The 16,117-nt window shown below is 43.1% G+C and overlaps 2 protein-coding genes across 6 annotated transcripts in view; one reads left to right on the top strand and one right to left on the bottom strand.

Moving 5' to 3' along the window:
• BRCA1 (BRCA1 DNA repair associated) overlaps positions 1 to 160 on the bottom strand; it is a 54,761-nt gene extending 54,601 nt beyond the window's left edge. The window contains exon 1 of the mRNA XM_075059568.1: positions 39 to 160. The gene's annotated coding sequence lies outside the window, so the exon portion shown is untranslated. The remainder of the gene's footprint in view (positions 1 to 38) is intronic.
• A 118-nt stretch (positions 161 to 278) lies between these two features.
• NBR1 (NBR1 autophagy cargo receptor) overlaps positions 279 to 16,117 on the top strand; it is a 31,761-nt gene continuing 15,922 nt past the window's right edge. For 3 of the 5 annotated variants that reach the window (XM_032772707.2, XM_075059724.1, XM_075059723.1), the window contains exons 1-10: positions 279 to 373; positions 683 to 911; positions 2,826 to 2,936; positions 5,814 to 5,876; positions 7,238 to 7,256; positions 8,160 to 8,182; positions 8,994 to 9,212; positions 9,974 to 10,048; positions 14,702 to 14,919; positions 15,950 to 16,114. In XM_032772707.2, the coding sequence (XP_032628598.1) occupies positions 801 to 911; positions 2,826 to 2,936; positions 5,814 to 5,876; positions 7,238 to 7,256; positions 8,160 to 8,182; positions 8,994 to 9,212; positions 9,974 to 10,048; positions 14,702 to 14,919; positions 15,950 to 16,114 (1,004 nt within the window). In that variant the 5' untranslated portion in view covers positions 279 to 373; positions 683 to 800. Of the gene's footprint in view, positions 374 to 682; positions 912 to 2,137; positions 2,227 to 2,825; positions 2,937 to 5,813; positions 5,877 to 7,237; positions 7,257 to 8,159; positions 8,183 to 8,993; positions 9,213 to 9,973; positions 10,049 to 14,701; positions 14,920 to 15,949; positions 16,115 to 16,117 lie in introns of those variants that run through there. The other 2 variants (XM_032772709.2, XM_032772708.2) reach the window with 2 other exon arrangements.

The following is a 16,117-nucleotide window of genomic DNA, read 5'->3' as shown; positions in this document are numbered from 1 at the left end:
CATCCCCTCCCCCATCCCTGTTCCTCTCCCACACTCACTCTCCCAGCACCTCACTCGAGCTGAAGGTTTTTCGCGCCTTTTCCATCACCTAGGAAACCACCGCACCAAAGCAGCCTATCACATATTCGAGTTCGCGTCACATGGGGAGAAGAGTGTCTCCTTATTGGCTCTCCACAGCCACATGACTGTTCGCGCGCCCGGAAGTGAGGGTCACAGGGTAGAAGAACACCTAATTGGTTGTGCTACCCCATGTGACCATTGAGCTTGTTTATTCCGTCACAGGCGGAAAGTGAGCTGCGAGGCCTGATGTTCGTGCAGGCCTAGATTCCCTCACCGAGTGGGGCAATGTTTGGAGCCAGGCCCAGCCTAGGAGGTACATGCCTCCCCAACAGGGACTACGACTCCCAGCGTGCACTGCACACGGCGGACCTTCTGGGGAGTGGTGTATGCTGGGAACTGTAGTAATCAGAGTGAGGCATCTTGGGAGTTGTGGTACCGGGTGAGGCGAGGAACGTCGTGCGCTGAAACTTGCGGCGACGACGCTGTGCATGCCGGGAGTTGCCGTCTTAAGGGGGCTGCGTGCCGGCAGCGGTAGTTCACCCCGGTAGTGGAGGATGTTGGAAACCGCTCTGCCCCGGATCCAGCCTCTCTCTCCCCTCTTGTTTATTGTTGTGGTCCCCAGACACGTGGCTCCACCCCTCTCTGTTGAGACCAATCCAAAGCAGGGAGGCTTTGAGTGGCAGGTGCGCAGACCAATCGGGTGGCAGTAAATGGCGCGGGGCAGATGAGGTGAATCCGCCATGTTAGGAGCCTCTGTCACAACAGTGAGGAGCGAGCGGCACCGGCAGCTTTCCCCTGCCCAGGGTACCGCTGAACCGCCCTGCTTCCCTGCCGGGACCGGCCTCAGGCGGGTAAGGAACCCCAGCGGCGGTGTGGCCCGGCCCAGAGGGAGACTGTGCCCAGCCGGGTACTTCCCCCGGTGCCCCCTGCCCGACCCCGGGGCAGATCCATGAACTCCGAGCGGGCTCCCCGATCCGCCCCCCGTGCTCGGGGGCCCTCACAAGCCTCTCGCTGCAGGCCCCTGGGCTGTGTGTGCATCTTGAGTGGTAGCGTCACTCCCTAGCCACGTATGCGGCTGTCCGGCCTGGCCCGGTCACAGCCTCCCCATCCCCCACTGGGCCCTGGGCCGGTCACAGCCCCCACGATCCCACGCTGGGCCTGGCCCGGTCACAACCCCCCCTCATACCCCACTGGGCCCTGGGCCCGGCCCTGTCACAGCCCCCCGATCCGCCTGGGCCCGGCCCCCCTCGATCCGCCTGGGCCCGGCCCGGTCAACCACGCCACACCTTACCACATCCCCACCCCCGATTCCGACCACTGCATCCCCTGGCCCGGCCCGGCCCGGTCACTAGATCCGCCCCCCATTACTCATACAGCTCGCATCTCCGACTCGTTGAGCCGCCCTGGGCCCCGAATAGCGGTCCACACTCCTAATTCAACAAAAAGACTAAAAAACGAATAATAGGCCACAACATAACAGGTACAAGCGACTCACTCCGATCCGCCGTGCTAGGGTCTTCGCCAGGTCGTCGGTCACAGCGCCCCCGATCCGCCGCTGGGTCCGCCCGGTCACAGCCCCCCCGATCCGCCGCTGGCCCCTGGGTCCGGACCCGTCACAGCTCCCCAGATGTCCCCCGATGCCCCACTGGCCGTGGGCCCAGCCCAGTCACAGCCCCCTGATGCCCCACTGGCACCGGGCCTGGCCTGCCAGCCCCCTGATCCCCCACTGCTCCCTCAGCCTGGCCAGCTCTGTCCCGCGCCCTTTGCTTGGCCTGATCATCTGCTCCCTTCGCTGACTCTGTACCCTCTACCTGGCCCGTTACCGCTTTCAGCCCCCAGGCATGGACAAGGCACTGCACTCTCACTACCTGACCACCCTGTGGCCCTGCGTTGTTAGCACAGGCAGCGAATCCTGCACCTGGAGTCAGGCACCCACTCTGCCTTGCATGGGTGCTGATCTCTGGTAGCTGTTATCCCACAGACCATTCAGCTCCTGAAAGCTGGGTTCTGGGCATCCAATTTGAAAGGAGTGACCTTGGCTTTAAATCCTATCGAGGTGTTGGGCAGCTCTCTCACAGCTGGCATCAGCTTTAGGGCAGTTTCGTCTGGAAATATGGCCTGGGAGCGGCCCCCTGGACCACAAGCGGCCTTGCCTGATGCTCTAAGGTTAGCAGCAGTGAGGTTAATGCAGGTTCTGCAAAATCTAGTTATTGTTTCCTGCTTCTCACAAATGTATTGACTACAAAACAGAGTGCCAGAAAAGCTTGGTTACCTGAAGCACAGAGACAAGCTGTGTGGAGATTGCCTGAAAGGGCAGTGATCACTCACTCAGCTGTATGATCAATCATGAGTACATCCTAGCCCCTTCAGGACTGAGGGAAGGAATTGCTGCTAGCAGCCTGACTCTAGGTTGCAATGTAAACAGTTGTTGGAAGAGGTATAGCAAATTTCCAGTATTGACAGGGAGCCAAGACTCCTGTTGAAGTCTCTGTTTGATGGCTAATTTGTGAAGAGAAATAGCTGAAAACTCATGTGTCCTTTGTGTGAGCAAAGCTGTCATTAGTTCCTGGACAAACAAAAGGGCTGCAAGCATTTCAGTTAAGATCACTTTTGTTGTTTTAACAGTTTTTGTTCAAATCTTAAATATTAAGGACTAAATTCACAATTCCAGTGAAGTCAGTGGAGTTCATTCCGTTTCCACAGAAGAGACTTTGGCCTGAAATGTCTTAACATATTTTAGGGTAACAATCTTTCTTTTTCCATAGCCCCACAGCATGGAGCCCCAGGTAAACCTCAGTGTGACTTTTAGAGGTGAGACTCAGAGTTTCCTGGTTTCAGATTCATCAAACACTACCTGGGCTGATGTAGAAGCCATGGTGAGTTTTGTAATTGTGTTGATGGATCCTGTATACTATCCTGTCTCTTTCCAACTTTCATAGAAATCTAGGAATTAAAGAACATTTATTTTTAATATAGGCAATTGTATTTCTTTTGAGAAAAGCAAATTAAAGGGCATGTTAAAATAGATAATTGCCACTGTGAAAAGTTCTTAAAGTTCCTTTTATTGATGCAGTTAAACACAAGATCGTCTAGACTTCATTAAGCTGTTAGCTCCGTCTCTGCTACATATTTCTGCTGGTGTAGCTGTGTTGGTCAGGGATGTGAAAAGAAGTATCTCTGGCCAATGTAGTTGTGCCCATAGAAGCCCCTAGCGTAGATGCAGTTATATTGGCAAAACTGCACTTTTACTGGTATATCTTGTTTTCTTTAGTGGTGGCAGTATGGTAAAAGTGCAGCTTTGCTGCTATAAACTGCGTCCACACTAGGAGCACGTGGCTGATACAGTGAAGACGTGGCCTTAGTAAACCTAACGTAAAGCTCAAGTTGCCTTGAATACTAATCCAATTTGGTTATGTTATTTCAAAATCATAGTGAAGTTCTTATGTTTGATTAATCTGTGGAAACTTTAAAAATGAAGCTTCTCTCCCTTTCCTTTTCAGCCTTGGGAGTCATAATTATGCTATCATCTGTTTTTTTTTCTCTTTGTCTCTCTAAATCCCACCAATCTTGCTCCCTTTTACTGTTGATTGTGTTTTCTAATATTGGATGCAACAAACTAGTTTTTGGGGTGAAATTATATTTTATTGTGAAAGTTGGAATCTTTCATTTGGCTTGTTTGAAAGTAAGATATAATGTCTCCATATCCTGTTCTTTCCACAGCACTAACAACTAAGGATTCAGATTTAGGCTTTTTCCACCATCAAATGCACTGACTAGTCCTCAACCTCTTAATTCCCTTCCCTACCAAAATAGATATAGGGAAATGACGTACCTTAATGGTTCTCTGCATTGGCTATGACTGGTTCTCCTGAAACTTGATCTTTGTTATGTCAGCAATTCCACTGCACCTCAGAAGAGTTTTCAGCTTCTTGTTATGTTAGTGCTTTTTTATGGACTGGTTTGCCTTTTGGATGCAAGTGTTTATCTTGCATATAAGCTGCGTGTGTAGACTCGTACAGTCATTTGTACCAATCTATATATCATATGGTAGGTGACTGGTCGCTGAAAAGTGTTAGATTTGATTTGCATTACCAACATTTTCTAGTTAAACTCTTTCATTGGGAAAGCTGTCTGGGAGAGTTCACAATTCCATTAGCCATAGCAGAAATAATGCACCAAATTTGTTTCCACCTGCAGTAACTCCCCCATCTTTTTCCTGTTTTTGTTCGTTTGTTCTTATGTTCATACCCTCACAAAGATGCATCTTGACATCATGGGCAATTATCAGCTTATATCTCTACTTTCCATCACTATCTAAGACTAGGCTGTTATCTTTGAATGATACATCTTGGGAGAGGGCCCTGCTTCACAGCTCTCATCCTTGTATTCAGGAACTGAACAGCACTAACTCCCTTGAGAGCGGCACTTTAATGTTCTGGGAGGAGTTGTAGTTCAGATTCAGAATACTTTCTTGGCATGACAAGCTATTCGGATGTTTCTAAGGGGCAGAAAAGGACAGGACCGTTAGGTCTGTACTCCAATTTCCTACTCACACCGGGAGCGAGGGACATGAGTCACTTGCAGTGCTTCCTATAGCTCCATTGAGATACTTGAGTGCTGGGGCAGATGCTCCAAAACATTCAGTGTTGCAGTTTCTCATCTGGGAGCTTTGCCATTTTATCTCTAAATTATCTGCAATGATAAACCTGCAGAGACAGATTCTATTAGGAGTGCTGAGACCACTTTTCAAAGGTGCTGATTCTGGGGTATACTACTGGGGACAACTGCATTTGTTGTCCTGATACACTACACTGATTGTAGTTATTACACTGGGGAGTTGCTCAGTTTCTCAGGAAACTACTGTATAAGAAACTCAGCTTTCACTTGTCTTCCACCCCCACTGGTTGTCTCTACTAGGTTCAGAATTGCAGAAACCTGGCCCATATATAATTATTCCTTGTGTCAAGTAGAGAGAGTTGAGTCTGCTTCGGAAAAGAAAAGGATTGTTTGCTTATGTAAATTTCATAATTGTGAAAACATACATGGCCCTCAAAGACTTATCACAGTAGGAAACATCTGCCTTCGTTTATGGCTCATTTGGAGCCATTCAGGGTCTTCTGCTAATGCAAAATACGGAATGGCTGCATTGAACCATTTTCCTGAATCTGAAATACATGAAGTTAGAGATTCCCTGTGGTCCTACAGAGCATAGTATTAGGCAGTTGGTAATGCAGGAGTAAGGTACTTCACTCTTGAGTGCTTGTGTAGCTTCAGTATCTGAAAACCCAAGGGGACAAGTGAATCAGGTATGTGGAAAAAAAAGGCTCTTCGTATGATTTCTGATACCATGTCTCCTGATTGCTTGTTTGTGTAAAAGTGCAGGTGCTTAAGAATAGTTTGCCTCAGCCATTCTTTACTGCAGGGTGTTTATACAGAATAGGACCATTAACCTTGTGTAAATCCCATTTCAGTGGAAAGGTTGCTAAATGAAGCTTGGGTTTAGGTGCATATTAACTAAGGAAGAAGGGATCAAAGGGGAGTATTGCCCTTTGTCATGATAGGTATTTAAATTGTGTAAGGCCTAAAGGAAAGGCAGAGAGAGGGATGTAACTTGACTGCAGAAAAATGGATTTCATAAAACTTAATTGATCTCAAATGAGAGACAATGGGAGAGGAGAGAGTTTAACCATCTCCCCTCTTAATAACTGTGACTAGCTGAGTTCCTGTCTCACTCTCTTTATTTTTACTTGCAGGTGAAAGTTTCATTTGATCTAAACAACATTCAGATCAAATACATGGATGAGGATAATGATGAGGTACTTACATTAGTGATTCCTGTTGTGTGTGTCGTCCCCCCCCCCCCCCCCCAAACATTAGTGTGAGGCCAGTAACCAGTTGATGGTTTGTAGTTGGTTGTTCAGGCAAATGGTTTGTGTTGTGTTAGACAGGTCCGAGTTAACTCCTTTTGGAACACTGAAGCTCCTCATGCAAGATTCACTTTGCTGGTTTCCCCTCTTGTAAAATGGGATGTTCCTGTTTAAAAAAGATGGAAAGCTGCTGTCCTGTTGCCATCTCCCATGGCCTACTGAAAACCTGTAATAGCTCCATGCTGTTATGTGGGAGGGATGTTCCTGTTCCTGAAGACTCACAGGGTTGTAGCTACTTGTGTTCCCAGCCACTGCAAAGCCCTAGCTCCTTAGTCCATGCTGTTTCTCATGGAAAATTTAGGTTTGTTACTATGACATGAAGCATTCAATTTCTTTGCATGTCTTATTCAAACTCCATGGTCTCTATGAAGTGATGCTTCCCTTCCGAGTGAATAAATTGCCTATTTTTAATTGTTCTTTTGGGGTAACTTCCTGCATGGTATAACCTGACACACTCACTGCCTCTCAATATATAGTTAGAGGTTTAGATCACAATAAAACTCTCAGATAGCTCCTGAACACTGCCCCTGTTGGATCGCTCGCAGCTCTTCTTGTATGTTGGGAGAAAAGACACCACTTCTGGAAGCTTTGAGGAGAGCCCTATTTGGTACTTTACTTTAGCAAACAGATCAGTATTGTGTTGTCTCCAGAAAAAGATTACAGGAATGGTGTCTTCCTTTACGTTTTAAGGCACACTTATGAAGACTAGGTACTCTCTGGGCAAGTTTAACAAAGAATCTTCAGAATCAACAGTCTGTAGTGATGAAATAGGATCTGTCTTATGCTACAGATTAGTAACTTTTCTGTGCAGACTTACTAATCAGGCAAACTGTAGGAGATGGGGCTGGTTTCTGTCTAATTCAGTTGAGCATTATACCTTGAAAGGTAATAGGTCAGACCCTGCTCATGTGATGTTTCTGTCAATGGCCCAAAGATGCGGATGGAATCTTTTCCAACTTGCTTCTAGTAAACAGGATTGTGCCTCAAGGCCTCAGTTGGGGATTGGTATATAAATCTAGTAAAAAGACCCAAAGAGCATACAATCTAGGTTAATAACAAGATGCCGCAGGATGAAGTAACACCTGAGTGGAGATGAGGATGAGGTAACAGAAGTAAGACAGTGTTTCTGAAATTCTGAATAAGAAATAATTTTATTTGAATACATTTTCAAATGTAGTTGGAACATACGGGGAGTAGTATTAGGAAACATTAATGATGTGGCTTTTGCTCATTATTCTGTCTCTTCACAGGTCTCTGTCAATAGCGAAGGTAAGATATTACTTTGCTTTTCATACTTGGTTTATTATTTTCAGTAAAATAATAGCACTGCTTAGGTTTCTGGGGAAACATGGTACTGCTAGGCAGTGCCAAGTCAGGGCATCTCAGTGGTGAAGAGGGAAGGTCTGGGCTTCTGAAAATCTGTAGCACTACTATTCTTAAAACTCTCCTTTTAATCATCCTTCTGTTGTCTCCCTGACTTATTAGCTTTGCTGGAAGCTATATAGAGAGATGGTTTTTAAACTGTAGTTATTAAAAAGCCTGTGGAGTGTTGGCTAGTTCTGTCGCCCTCATGAAATTGTTCTGCTTTTGTTTTGTGTGAGTGGCATCTCTTCATAGAATCATAGAATATCATAGAATCTTAGAATATCAGGGTTCTAAGGGACCTCAGGAGGTCATCTAGTCCAACCCCCTGCTCAGAGCAGGACCAATTCCCAATCGTTCCTCCCCCTAAAGTTCCCTGGATGGGGAATCCATGCTTGGGTGCTGGATGCTGGCTTTATCATGTTCCTCACTCAAGCTCTTCATAAATGAAGGGCTGTTTTGTCCATCAAGGCTGCTGATATCAAGAATTTCTACCCGGGTAGGTCCTGACACTCAAGTCTTCTGCGGAGTTCTAAGATTTTTTTTTTTTGTCATCCATTGGCTTGTTGTATGGGAATTATGAGAAATGGGTAGAAATGAAGGGAGGAATGTTACATTGCCAGACTGCAGGTGTATGTACTATCTTTTGTGCTACTTTTGTAAATTGCAGAAGGTCCTTTAAATGCTATTGAGTCCCTGAGGAAGAGCACTCTTGTCCTGACACAGGAACCCAAATAGCATATGCTAAATGCCCCCATGTGTGACTATTTCCATGTCTCAGACCATAACATTTTTTCTTTTTTCTTTTAGAGGAATATGAAGAAGCTCTGAAGGTAACTGGTCCCTGTAACTTTTTCTAATATCTTCAAAAATCTCTATAATGGAAATCCATGTAGTGCTGGATTTTTCTCAGGCATGTGGCATGTAGGGAATCAGAACAACCTGCTTATAAAGTTGTCTATTTTTAGATGCTAGTTTGAAGACTTTATTAGAATAATTCTTCCAGGCCAAAATATTGTTACACTGACTTAGCAAATGTTTCCCATCTTAAAAAACAAAACATTATGCAGAGAATGTAAAAGGGACTCGAAAGCATGGTCTTCCAGACTCTTAAAGGCCTTACCACCTACAAGGTCCAGTCCTGCATTCTTGAATAATGTAAACTACAGTGGTGGTGAGCTCAGCTGCTGTATCTAAGGTTAATTTGTTAGAGCAGCTATAAACTGTAAACCACTTGCTGTGTAACTAGCACAAGAAAAGTCCTTTCAGCGCTTGGTTCAGATTTGAATTTCTGTTCTTGAAATAACGTTTAAATATTCAAGAACAAAAGAACTGTGAAGTAATCTCCTGACTGCTCCAGGGCTAAAGTTTTTCACAGTCATCCTGTTTATCAGGTCAGACAAATTGCTCTGTTGTGGATTTAGCAAAACCTACAAAAGCTCTGTCTACTTTCCCTTCCATTTATATTATGACTTTCTTATGATTTTATTTGGTAATAGAGACCAGCTGACTATTCTGGCATGTCATTTGCTTTTTTGGCTTATACTACAATGGTATGACGGAAATGTCTCTGCAGGAAAACTTGCTTGTTGCTAGTGAAATGGCAAGAATGGGAAGTGAATGCATCATGCATTGTTTACTTAGATTGCAGTTACACAAGGAAATCAGCTCCAAATGAAAGTGTATCAAGTAAACTCCCTTCCAAGTGAAACTGCGCATTCCTGTTCCATGCAAGTCTGTGAAAAAGCTGGATTAGAAAAACTGTCCATTCCCAAAGATGGAAAGAGACCTCTCTCACACTATTCCATGCTTGCTCAGGCCTTAGGGCAGGACATAAAGGCTGAAAGGGAAACCACTGCACAGGTAGGATACAGAGCTGTATTGTTCAAAACAAATGATTCTGAAATGTTTCACTTGATAGCATATTATTGCAAGCTGGTAGTCATCTGCCTGTACACGAGATGGAGGCTTGGTCAAAATTTTGCTTCTTGGTCACACCTGTTCAAACCCACTGAAATCAGTAAAGTTGATTGGATGTAACTGGGGGAGATTTGTTTGGTCTGATATTAGGATGAAGGAATCCTTAATATCAAAGACAGAGTCTTAAACATTAGAAGAGGTGTGATTGTTAGATTCCTAGAGCCTTGATGAAGTGGGTTCTAGCCCATGAAAGCTTGTGCCTAAATAAATGTGTTAGTCTCTAAGGTGCCGCAAGGATCCATGTTGTTTTTGCTGATACAGACTAACTCGGCTACCACTCTGAAATTTGATTCCCTCTGTAATTCTCTGTAATACAAACTATCTGCTCTCAAGTCATTTTCTCTAGCTGTCAGTGTGTAATTTTGCATCTAGTGCTAGTAATGGAGGAAGCTTTCAGTAAAACTTAGTATCTGCAGACAGTGGCTTGCTTACATGGCTTCCAGTGTTCTTCTAGGAGACTGAAACTCTGTTTATGGTGAAAGGTGTTTGAGGGGAATATGTTCAGAACTCTTCTATCTGTTCCTTGGGGATGGTGGTGGTATGTGTTTGGACTTGGTGTTTTTGTTGATTACTCCCAAATTAATTGGTGATACATACAAGGAAATTATATATTTACGGTTTGCAATTTATTTTTGGCTCTACAGCAAAAGCTAAATCAAAACGAAGCTGAAGGGACCAATGAAAAGCCTCCAGAGTGGTTTACTAGCTACTTGGAATCAGTAAGTATTTCCTTGGATCTTTGTCGTCTCAAAGGTTTATGTGAGACACTGTGGAGGTTGGGGGAGGACTTTGTTTCTTTACAGTTATAGTCTGGTTAATGGTGGTTTCCTTAAGTAATGGCACTTGCTTGTTAAGTTAGACTCCGGACATCACAGTTTGTCCAGACCAACTCTGTTATTATTTAGCACAGCACCTATGCTAATACACCCAGATAATGTGAGGCACCAATACAAGCGACAACAACATTTTATTTTATACAGATGAAGGGCAGGCGTTTAGAAAAGGGCAAGAAAGCAACAGAACAGGAAAAAAACCACCTGTGACACAGCGATGCATATTTCACGTTAACTTTACTGTTATGGATATCGATCTAAGGCTAATACTTTTCCAATTGCCCTTAAAACAGTGCAATTGTTCTATACTAATGTCCTGTGTTCCTGATCACCTGGATGCACAATGTCCAACAATTTTGCTTAAAGGTGCAGGGACAACATTTCTTAATCCAGTCTTATTATTCTACAATATAATTTAATGTCTACTTTCACATCCCTCCTTTTTGGTCAAGCTCCGGCTATGACCAAAAATCACTGGGTTTCACAAATTAACTGTTTTTTTATTTTTTGTTATCAGGGATATTTAAAATTATTAATATAGCACTCCTGTTTTGGGGCAGTCACCTGGGTGACATCAATTTTGGATATAACAGAGATTAACTGAAAAGCATACAAAAATTACTAGGTTTCGGACGGATAGTTAAGCGATTAAGTTTATTCACCAGCGTAATAGTGAGAGCTTCATTACCATAGTTTAAAGGATTTTTTTCAAAAATCTATACAACTATAAGTTGTTAGCAGGGGTAGCTTAATTAAATTTATTTTGATGTTTAATGATAACAATAACCCCTTTTACAATATATCACTGCACATGTTCTAGGGAAATGCACATTTTTTTACGCTATAACTTTTTAAAAACAGTAACACCATTATTAATTTTACATAGACGGATAATAACTTTTGTTTTTACCAAGTTTTTTATTCCCTTATAAAAAGTGACAGTCTGATTACACAGAGATTTTAAGGCTCAGTTGTTTTTAACATTGCTATCTTTTTGTTTTGTGCACCTTACCTTTTGCTGTTGCTTCAGAGGGTGACTGTTAATTTTGTATTATTTTATACAGCTCTTAATTTGCTAATTGTACAAAAAACCAACCAACCAAACAAAAAGACTTTAGAATTTTTTTCAATTTTTTCTGAATTTTGACTGCCCTATCGAGCCATGATTGGTTTTTATTTAAAACCATTTTAAATGTTGTAAAGAATTGTTACCCCTTAAGAGTAAATGCTAAATTGCAAGGCACGCCAAGCAGCACTAATTAAACCTGTGTTTTTTGGCAAAAAGGTCTGTCGTTTTGCAACTTTGAAATTAAAGAGGTTAAATGAAATTTTTAGTGGCATAAAAACAAAAAACAAAAACCAATTTATTTTACACCTAAAAATAAGGAGTTTACAAACCAGATGTGTTGGTTTAGATTCTTAGAACTTTACATTATTTTGGAGACAAATAGATACATATAGCGTTTTTTTTAACATTTTTCTTTTTTCACCACTGCTTTGTTTTTACATAGCTGTGTGTGTGTGTATGTGTGTGTATATATGTGGTGTAATATATAGTATATATAATTTGTGGATTTTTACAGGCACTTTTCTGGGAAAAGGGGCCATTTTTTCTTTAGAAGGCTGCAAGAAACCAAGATTATTTATTTTTTAAACATCTGGTCCTTTTTAACAGTTTCCACAAAGTTTACTGCTTTAATTCGTTTCCAGGCCTCTGTAGAAGTTAACTTTTTACTCTTTTTCTTAAAAATCACTTTGTTTTATGTCCCAAATGACACCTTTATTACCTCAGATTTTAAACCATTTTAATAGTAGGTTCAGGGATTATGCCTGCACTTACTGCTTTTTCTTACTCCTGACATTATTTCCCTTAGGCTTTTAACACCTAGTTTTGTTCCAGTTTATTTGTTTGCTGCCTGCGCGTTGTCATGGCCCGATCCTGCTTTTTTAAATGAACCATTTGTGAGTGCTAGTAGTGGTCTACTTCACAATTTTGAAAGAAATGTTTAGGAAAGGACCAGGAAGGGTGGAGGCTAGATTGAGGAGCCCACCCTCCTTTGGTGAATTGGTAGTGGAACACTAAGAAATCATGTTTTGAGGCGACACAAGGACCAGAGGCAAGGGCTGTTAGTCTTTTTACAATAGAGGAGCATGAAGTGGGGTTGGATTGATCCGGGTTTGGAGAACGGAATAAAGGGTGAGCGCTCAGTCCTGGTGGTGGGAGAAGGAGGCTTTTAATAAAGCTTTTAATTTATTATTTGATATTGAGAGCAAGTTTTGATTTTGTTTACCTATATTTGCCTTTCCCACCACTGCATGAAACAGTTACTCTCCTTTAGCCAATTTAGTTTAGGTGGCCGAGTTGTTTCTTTAGACGTTTACTCAGTCTTTGTTCCAAGATTATTTAACGTGGCCACTGAGTTTGGGATCCCCCTGAGTTACTCTGACCATTTTTTCAGAAATTACAGGAGATGGACCTTTACAGGAGTCTGGAACCATCTAAATACATTTAAAATAAGCCGGCGTTTATTTAGGGAACTGTCCCAACTTAGAATCTGGTTACCCATACAGGAGGACTGCGCACACCAGTCACCACAAGAAGGAAATTTGCCCAGTGCAACACACAAAAGGAGGCCCACAGGCTACATGCCTCATCGCCCTTGCTTTTACACAGGGTTTTACCCAAAGTGCGGTGCGGCTGCGATTGTGCAATTCCACTCACTCAGACCGCGGGGACAGGAACCCCTTGGTCGGCCGATCCCCAGATAGAACGCGCACCCAGACTCAAACACTCACAAGAGGACGGATAGACACAGAGACAGGACAGTCCCAGTCCGGACAACAAACACAGAAAATATTACCTGACCAGATCCTGATGTCGATCCCGGGATCCCTACCAGCAGAGTGTGAACCACAGGTTCGATGGCGTAGACCTCACTGTGGCTGTGCACCTTTCCTGCTAGTGGAGGACTCGGGCAAATGCCACGGTGCGGCTGCCACGGTCATCCTACAAAACAGTCAGGAATCACACAGCCCCAGTGAAGACGGTTGCCATCTCGTGGACTCCAAATTGTAAAGTTAGACTCAGGACTCACAGTTTGTCAGAACCACTCTGTTTTTAGCACAGCGTCTGCTAATACACCCAGATAATGTGAGCACCATACAAGCACAAACTATCTTATTTAACAGATGAAAGGCAGGAGTATTGACAAAGGGACAAAGAAAGCAACAGACAGAAAAACCTACACCTGCTGACACCGCATGCATTTTCACGGTTTCTTACTGATTCGGTATCGATCTAAGTTAATACTTTCAATTCCCTTAAGTTGCAGATTGTTCTATGCTAATTGTCTGTTGTTTCCTGACACCTGGATAGCAACATTCCAACAATTTTGCTTAAAGGTGCAGACAACATTTCTTTAATCCATTCTTATTTTTACAATATAATTAATTCTACTTTCACAGCTTCTAAATATCAAGAAGCCACCACAGTTCTATAGTGTAGTCGTTTCCTAAAATGTGGTCCACACTGAACGTTACAACTGCTCTATTCCTTGTCAAAGCTGGATTGTTCCCTGTTAAACATTTACAAGGGTTGTCCAATCTGATTTTAAATAATCTTAGCTTTGACAAGGGTTGGAGTAGTTTAGGAATTCTCCCTCTTTCCATTGGGGAGACTCCCATGGTAGAATCCATGTTACATTCCACACAGCCTTAGGATCTCATGGTCATTGTCCTGAAGAACTTACATAGAACATGGTGTTGCTTTTAGAAAGTCCTGTTTGACCAGTTCAACAGGTGTAGCCCTCAGGGCTTCTGAAGACTTGAAACCACAACATAAACAGAGCAATTAAGAGAGGCTAGGCCACTAAAGGTAACACTTCTTTGGAGACAAGTGGGTATAACGTATAGACTGTTAACATGGGTTATTAATATTGTTGTCATCGATCAGCTCCTTAATACACAAGCTCACAGGAGAGATGACTAGCCAGGAAGAATCGGCTAGTACCTTCCTGAACTAATCCAAATCATAATGATCCCTGTAATAATAGCACCACAAACTAAGCAGCCCCTTATTTATAAGGTGCTAGCTAGTGATATTTAAAGTAGAATCTGGTAAGTAAAGGCAGGATTCAGACTTTTAGGGATCCTCTAAAAATGAAGGCTGGAAACCTGCTTGCTATCTAGGAAGGTCCATGCAAACCTGGAGTTTAAGGGAAAATATTAGACTTACCTAACTCCCAGAGATACCTGATTTGCCTGGGAAGCTGTGCCACAGAGTCAATATTTAGAATCTTCTGTTTTCTGTTCTGCTATAAACTAAATTCATTAAAATAAATGGTTTGGTATTTTGTAAAATGCCAACTGACTGTCTGAGGAGGGTGATACTCCACTGATTTCAGTCTGGAAGATGCCAGGAGAGGAAAAGGAATTAACAATGAACTTTCTGTCTTAAAAATTGGGAATATTGGGATTCTGTGGACCAAAACCTACAGTTGTCCAATCAGGTGCCATTGGTGACCACCTTCTTTTCCTCAGTTTAGGGAACAAGTAGTTAAAGAAACGGTTGAGAAACTTGAGCAAAAACTAAGTGAGAAGCTCATCCTTCGTAATCAGCCCCCAGACTCATCCAGCAGCTCCACCGTAATAGCACAGCCCGCTCCAGAGACCCAGTCAACACAAGGCAGCCAGTGTGACTGGCTAATCTCCTGCAGCAACTGCCATGCCCGGATTGTGGGGATCCGCTATCAGTGCAGGTACAGTCTGATGGTATCTGGTTGTTTAGAAAAGTGACATATCAGTGTTGTATGCCTATGCATTATAGGATGAGAAATTGTTGGCACTTGGAAAAATCTCCAAAGTTTGAATTCACAGGGTGTGAACCTTGTCTCAAATGCTCCTGTGTGCATTGCTGTATGTCTTGTATAGTCAGCAACTGTGCCAGTACTTTTGGTGATTTGACAACTTTCTCAGTGGCATATGGGCCTAGATCTGAGATCATGATGTCTTCAGTAAATAGTTCTCTTGTTGGTCATGATTGGTTGCTAGGCTCATGCACATTTTTTCTCCTTTTCCTCTCCATAGCCACGTCAGAATTCAAAGCACTGAATCCTGCACTACAAATACATTTATAAGGGTCTTACTGAGAGCTATCTTAAGTGCTGTGTGATAACACAAATCCCATAAAAAGGGGCAGCTGCCATTTGAGTTCCTGTAAAAATAAATGCTTTGTTCTTATGGCCTAAATAGCAACTGTAGCAATTGACATAGTTCAATCTGATGTATATTCCTCTGTCACTCAGAGCGTACAGATTGATATACTTCCATTGATTCCATTTCATCAGTACATGTGCTTTATAGCCCTGGGACGCTGCTAAAAGCTTTGGTGTCCTGTCCCCTACACTGTACCATCCACTCTACTGCAGTATATTTTACAAAGAATTTTGCTTAGTCTTTCTTACCCTCTGTTGCAAACAATCTGCGATCAGTCACTCATGAGCTGAGGAAGGGCATGCTTAAAATGTGACACTAAGGAGGAAATGACTCAATGTCCTGGATGGAGTGGGGTTGGAAAGAATGTTACTGATGGAGGTGGCTGCACAAATGATGAAGCCGACTCCTGCTCCACCCCAAGTAGTCTTGCCTAATATTCAGAGGTTCCAGTGCAGTGATTGCTTCTTTAGGGAGATGGGGGTGTTACCCATATGAAGATTTCTTTTCCTACACACACACACCCCTTCCTTTATTTGCCTTTAAGTAACCTTCTTGCCTTTACTTCTTTTGCAGTATGTGCCCAGCCTACAGTATCTGTGAACCGTGTGAGGCAGGGACATATGCACATGATCCTAATCATGTCTTGCTGAAGTTGCGGAGGCCTGTTCTATGTGTCTCTGAGACATACAGCATTGGGCAGTTCTCTCCTCGTCTCCCTGCTACTCTGGAGCAAGTTAGGTA

The sequence above is a fragment of the Chelonoidis abingdonii genome, chromosome 21 (genome assembly GCF_003597395.2).
Source record: "Chelonoidis abingdonii isolate Lonesome George chromosome 21, CheloAbing_2.0, whole genome shotgun sequence".
Lineage (NCBI taxonomy): Eukaryota > Metazoa > Chordata > Testudines > Testudinidae > Chelonoidis > Chelonoidis abingdonii.
The sequence above is the reverse complement of the archived record's forward strand: the minus strand, read 5'-3'. Positions and strand labels throughout refer to the sequence as shown.